We start from the raw sequence: 6,500 nt of genomic DNA on the forward strand, positions 1-6,500 counted from the left end.
GATGTTCATGTCTTTCTTTCTTCAGCTGTATAGAAATTATGTTTCTTGAGGAAAACATTACAGGAATTTCCTCCACTTCTGTGGTCCCTGCAAATTTGAACTTCCAAACTGCAGTTTCTGTTACAGCTAATGGTGTTGTTAAAACCCCCTTAGCTGTTACAAATTCACTGTAAACCATGCTTTTATTGCTTTTATAAAACAGCAATTCCATATTTGTAGTAAAGTTTCACAAAATAAAACAGCAAATAAAGTGATATTAATAAAAACATTTTTCGGCCAAACAGTGTAGTTCCTCATAAACAGTTATGTAAACAAAGATGTACAGTAGTCAACATTTAAAGTGGATCAAAACCTTTCATCAAAGTTGTCCTAGAACCAAATCGATAGCCATTCTTGTCTTAGTATAACTTTGATGAAAGTTTTTGGATGGTGTTGACTGCTATATATTTGTAGAGTAATTTACAACAGTTTTGAACATGGCTCAACCATTTGGAATCATGGACCGTTTTATAATATTTCATTAACATTATGGCATTTCATAGGAAGACAGAACTTCTATATTTCCATTCCTAAGTATTAATATATGAACAAATGAAATGGAGTGACACTGAAATGACTGTAATAGTCAGTGTTGGGGAAAGTTACTTTTAAAAGTAATGCATTACAATATTGAGTTACTCCCCAAAAAGTAACTAATTGCGCTACTTAGTTACTTTTTATGGAAAGTAATGTGTTATGTTACTTTTGCGTTACTTTTTAAATCTGGGCAGGGCTTGCTTGTTTGTTTTTAATATAAAAAGTTTTATTTTTGGCAAATGTAAAAACTAGGGCCGGGACTCGATTAAAAAATTTAATCTAATTAATTAGAGGCTTTGTAATTAATTAATCGAAATTAATCGCATTTTAATCGCATATAAATATTTGACCTGAGAACAGTGAGAATTAAGATTTTTACATGGATTTTTAGTATACCATTGAATAATGACTGAATACATAAGCTTAAGCAACAAAATATTGTTTATTTTTGTTCAACCAAGTCCAACAGACCAATGCAATATTGCCATTAAGTGTAGCAAGAGGCACGTTCTTTAACGAGTCTTTCATGCCGAGAACTCTGCTCTTGTGTTTGCTTAATTATGCATTTAAACGTTAATGACCAAACCTATCATTATAAATGTTGCTGCACATGGAATATAACGCGGATAACATTTAAAAAGTATTTTTTATCAGGTTACACACTGATTATTTATCACGTAAACCCCTTTCTCTACCTGTCCGTTGGTCGCGTATATCCTCCATGTTTGTAGTTTTTTAACACTTTTTATGCGTGTTTGTAGTTCTAATCGAATCCTCGTTCACGGCGCAGTGTTGCGGGCAATATTAGCCGTTAAGAGTGTGCATTGATCGTTAAGTAGTAGACCATCCGGGAATCTTTGGAATAATTTTTTAAACATACTACGATTTGGGACATACAATACTATTTAGGACGGACGCAGCTTGTCTAAACGCTAGTTGGTGCTCCAGTATAATCGGTCCGCCGAATCTCATCCAGTGAGAAACGTTCCGCGGTGCAAAACTAAGTGCAATTAAAATGCGTTAAAAAATTTTAACGCGTTATTTTTGTGTAATTAATTAATCTAAATTAACGCGTTAAAGTCCCGGCCCTAGTAAAAACCTTTTTACACCAAAAGCCTGAAAAGTGAATTCATGCCTGTACAGTAACCCACATAAGAAAAAATGTCAACTCTTCAGCAATAAAAAAGGAAAACAAATGTTAGATTATCTTGAGTAATTTTTTCTTATTAGTATGGATGAATTGGGTCATTGAAGGTCGGCAGCAAAGACATTGATTAATAAAATGGGATTAAATACATAAAATATATTTGTATTGTTTAACACATTTAATTATTGTAGGTTTTCATTGAATTTCAGCGTTTTATTCATTTTGAGGAATACTGTATTTTTTTTTTTTTTTTTTTTTTAGTGAGTGAGATGAATTAATGCATGTTCACCTTTATTCTAGAACTCAAGTAACATCTTACTCACAATTTCTCTCAACATGGAGACAGGAGAGCTTTTAATCAATAAATTAGGGGGAAAAGTAACTGGCGTTACTTATTTGAAAAAGTAACTAAAAGTAAGATATTTTCTTGTCAATTAAAAAGTAACGCGTTACTTTACTAGTTACTTGGAAAAAGTAATATTATTACATAACTTGCTTTACTTGTAATGCGTTACCCCCAACACTGGTAATAGCTGCTCAATATTTGAAACTACAGCAAAGGAGATGGTCGGGTCAGTTCAAATGGCCACAGGAGTTCATATGTTCATGACAAAAGAAAATAAAAAGTATAAAGTGGTAATGGATGTAAATAAATGAAGTTTTCATGAAGCTGGACAATCAGATTTGGTCTCATTCATCTACGATGTGAATTGTACGCAAGCAATTTTAGTTAGCCTCGTCACACTCGCAATTTATTTTCAGAATGAGTTTGCAAATGATGTTTCAGGTCTCTTTGATAAGTGAAACTTATCTTGCACTGAAGACACGTAAAAGGCTTTTCTCCGGTGTGAAGCCTCATGTGAGTCTTAAGGTTTCCTTTAAGTGTGAAACACTTTCCACACTGAGGGCAGCTGAAAGGCTTCTCTCCAGTGTGAATTATAATGTGAGTGTTGAGGCTTCTTTTATGACTAAAACTCTTTCCGCATTGATGACATATGAGACCGTTCTCTCCTGAGTGAATCCTCATGTGGCAATTAAGAGTTTCTTTACATCTCAAACCCTTTCCACACTGACTACATACGAAGGGCTTCTCTCCGTTGTGACTTCTCATGTGGGCATTGAGACTTTCTTTTCGTGAGAAGCTCCTCCCACACAGTTTGCAGCTGTAAGGATTCTCTCCTTTGTGAATTCTCATGTGGGCATTAAGATTTCCTTTATGCGTAAAACCTTGACCACACTGAGTGCATGTGTAAGGCTTCTCTCCAGTGTGAACTCTTAAGTGGACTTTGAGGTTTTGTTTTTGAGTGAAACCTTTTCCACACTGTTGGCAGATAAAAGGCTTCTCTCCATTGTGTATTCTCATGTGGACGTCAAGGTTTTGTTTATTAGTGAGTCTCTTTCCACAGTGACGGCAGGTAAAATAACTGGTAGATTCGATCTTCTGGCCTCTTTTGCGTGAGGAAGTCTTCTTTGTCTTTGTGGAGTTTTGACCAATCATGCAATCATATTTATGGACTTTCTCTTTCACTTCATTCAGTTCTTTACTCTTCTCTTTCAGTGTCGTCAGGTCTTAAGCGAAAAAAAAGACAAATTCAAGTTAACCCCGGTTTAATGGCCCAAAGCAACAGACGACAAAAGCAACAAAATATTAAAGGATGTATACTAGATCCTAGATGCACTAAGCCAATGAAAGATGCGTTACCTCTTTTCTCATTTTTTACTTTTTTAGGACATGCCCAAGCATTATCACAGTTTTGGTCCTATTTATTTGACTGCTACAACTTTGTGGAAATGAAGAGATGTGTCCTCAACACAAGTATTGAGTGCCACAAGGCTCAGTATTAGGTCCTCTGCTTTTCCCTTTGTACACACTTTCCCGGAGGTATGTGAATAGATTTAGATGTAGGACCAGTGTCAATAATTAACAGGATCATTAGACAAAAAGGTTTTTTTTTTGTTTGTTTTTTTTACATCATATGAGAAAGATTTTTTTTTTTTTTTTTTTTTTTTTTAGAATATCAGAATAATTGCAATTGTGATATTGGTGTTATACAACAATCCAATAAACAAGAAGTTAATATTAAGGAAAATTAAGATTTTAGACACAATATTGTCTGTTTTTGCTCTATTTCAGTAATGAATATAGCACCCAACAAAACCACAGTAGAGCCAGTGGCATGTCTGTGAGAAACACAGTGGTGTTTTGTTCCTAAATGATTCAATTGCTTTTGAATTAATCGGGTGAGTCAATGATTCAGTGATCCATTCATAAAGCCTTTTTGAACAAATCTCTTGAATGAATGACTCAATTACTTTCTCATTAAGACAAGAACTTGCCACCACCTGGTGGTGTTAGTTTCAAATTCAAAAGTATAATTGATGCAGATTTTATTTATTTGACAATGTTTAGGACTTTATATGGAGGCCAACTAAATATGTGACTAATCTCATTTTGATATATATATATATATATATATATATATATATATATATATATATATATATATATATATATATCTGTTTCATCCACAAAATAAATTGAGTGTATTATTGTAATAATGACCACATTATATTATTTAATATTTTTTGTATTATTTTTTTTAAAGATTTATTTTTGGTGTTTTAGCCTTTATTTTGATAGGACAGATCAGAATTGACAGGAAGCAAAGTGGGAGAGAGATGGGGGCGGGGTCGGGAAAGGTCCTCGAGTTGGGATTCGAACACGGGACGCCCGGAGTACAACGGCGCTGTATGGCGACGCGCTGCCCACAAGGCTATCGGCACCGACATACTTCTTGTATTATTAATATGATAATGTTTCATTCAACATGTGATTAATAGAAATAAAATATCACTCTAGTTTTCTCAAATCTTCTACTTATTCTGTGTTAGCCTTATTTCACATAAAGAAAACAAATGTTTAAGTAAACACAGGCTGTGATTGGTAACTTACTGAATATCTAATCTTTAAATGGATCTACAAAAATAAAGCTGAAGTCAGGCTTTCAAAAAGGAACATAAAAAGCTGCAGGAGGGCAGACAGGGCACATAAACACCTGCCAACATCAAATAAACTGAGAAAAAATATTTCCTACCAGCCATTTAAATAATGAAGCATTTGCATTATTTTCATTAAAATATATATTTGTCATAATGACAATATTATTATTTAGCTATAAGTAACAAATAGCACTTATTTGCAGCATCGGAACTAGTCTTAATCTCCATGTAAAATCTATTACTAAAGATCCATCGAGAGTTTGTTCCTCACATTGACTTTGTGGGTCTTCTTAACATGTGAAAGTTAAGTACAGAATTTTAACACAGAGTGCTGACAGCATGCAGTAGCTCCACCAAACTGTGTAAGCAGTCGAAATGTTTTATTATGTAGACTTTTGTTTTGTTTTGTTTAGGTTACATCTGTATTGTTTTTCCTAATTTAAAGAAGTGTCGTAATAAAGAATGCCCATTTTGGAAAAAGGTTCTTCTTAGGTACAAGGCATCATTATTATTGGTCTGATCATGTGATCTCAACATGTCTGTCCACACGAGACAACACGCTCCATGTCAAATAAAACTGCTTTTGATAATTAGGACACTTTAATTATGACATTCTTATTATTTGTTTACACAGAGGTCAACATTTTAATAAGGTTCAAATGTGAGAAGTCAAAATATCAGCTTTGAAAATGGAAACCAACCTGTTTGTTCCTCAGTTTCTTCTTGTTTTACTCTGAATGCTTCTTCAATCTTCATATCTTCACTCTCCTCTTTAATAAACGGCATCTTTATAATTGTATGTCGCATAGATCTCATAGTTGCTTCATCAGGAGTTGTTCTGTGTGTTTGAGAATAATTAAGAGAAGAAAAAAAAAACTAAATCTCTGGGTGCAAATAAAAAAAAAAAAACTAGTTCAGTGGTCAGAGCAGTGGAAAGAGGGTCAGTCAGAGTGAGTTAATGGCCCTAAATGATTTTATTAGCTGTAAAACACACAAAGCAAGCACTACAAATTAATAAACAACACGATTCATACATAAAGTCAATTTTTATGATTTATATTTGGTATTTAATATTTTTAATATTAATATTTTGTAGATCGCATTTCCTGAAATCATTTTTCAGTTTTTGAGTAGTTTTAAGCTACACGTTTGTGTTCTCGTTGCATTTCCAGGTGTTGACCAGCAGGTGTTGTCAGCGTGCCGTGATTCGAGCGCTTCCAAACAGTGAATCGTTTTTCTATTAGTTCTCAGAGTTTCAAAAACTCAGTTTCTCCTATCACTATGTGCCAGAGACCGAATTCATGTTGATTCAAGATATAGGGAACGAAATGAGACACAATGTCACTGTTATTCAAGTTCGTATGGTTTTACTCACAAAATATCGTTCAGTGTTTAATAAATGATTGCATTGTTGCATTCAGAAATAAATAATAATTTTACATCGCTTGTAAAAACTATAAATAGACTAAACACGTTTTATCAATTTAAACACTTTAAATGCTTAAAGTGTAAACACAAACCTTTCTTCAGCCAAATCACAGGAGCATGAGCGTGGGGCAGCCTTATGACATCACATCTCTATACCAAAATAAAAGCCCTGTATAGAGCATGGAAATGTTTTGTTCTGTTAGTTTTTCTGAGTTTTATTCGTGGTGAAAATTAGAAGAAAAAAAATAGATATAACACATCTAATATGAGGGGGGAGAGAGAGAGAGAAAGAGAAAATATGTGTGCTTCTGTGTGAAGTGATTGAGTGCAGCAACCATATATACCAAGG

At 33.8% G+C, this 6,500-nt stretch overlaps 1 protein-coding gene across 1 annotated transcript; it reads right to left on the reverse strand.

The window, feature by feature from the left end:
• LOC141325557 (uncharacterized) lies at window positions 1-5,558 on the reverse strand. The gene is made up of 2 exons (XM_073834308.1): window positions 5,425-5,558; window positions 1-3,292 (listed from the first exon to the last, which is right to left on the reverse strand). The coding sequence occupies exons 1-2, from the start codon at window positions 5,537-5,539 to the stop codon at window positions 2,463-2,465; spliced, it is 945 nt and encodes a 314-aa protein (XP_073690409.1). The 5' UTR covers window positions 5,540-5,558; the 3' UTR covers window positions 1-2,462.
• Window positions 5,559-6,500: the final 942 nt, after the last annotated feature.

The sequence above is a fragment of the Garra rufa genome, chromosome 2 (assembly GCF_049309525.1).
Source record: "Garra rufa chromosome 2, GarRuf1.0, whole genome shotgun sequence".
Taxonomy (NCBI): Eukaryota; Metazoa; Chordata; class Actinopteri; order Cypriniformes; family Cyprinidae; genus Garra; species Garra rufa.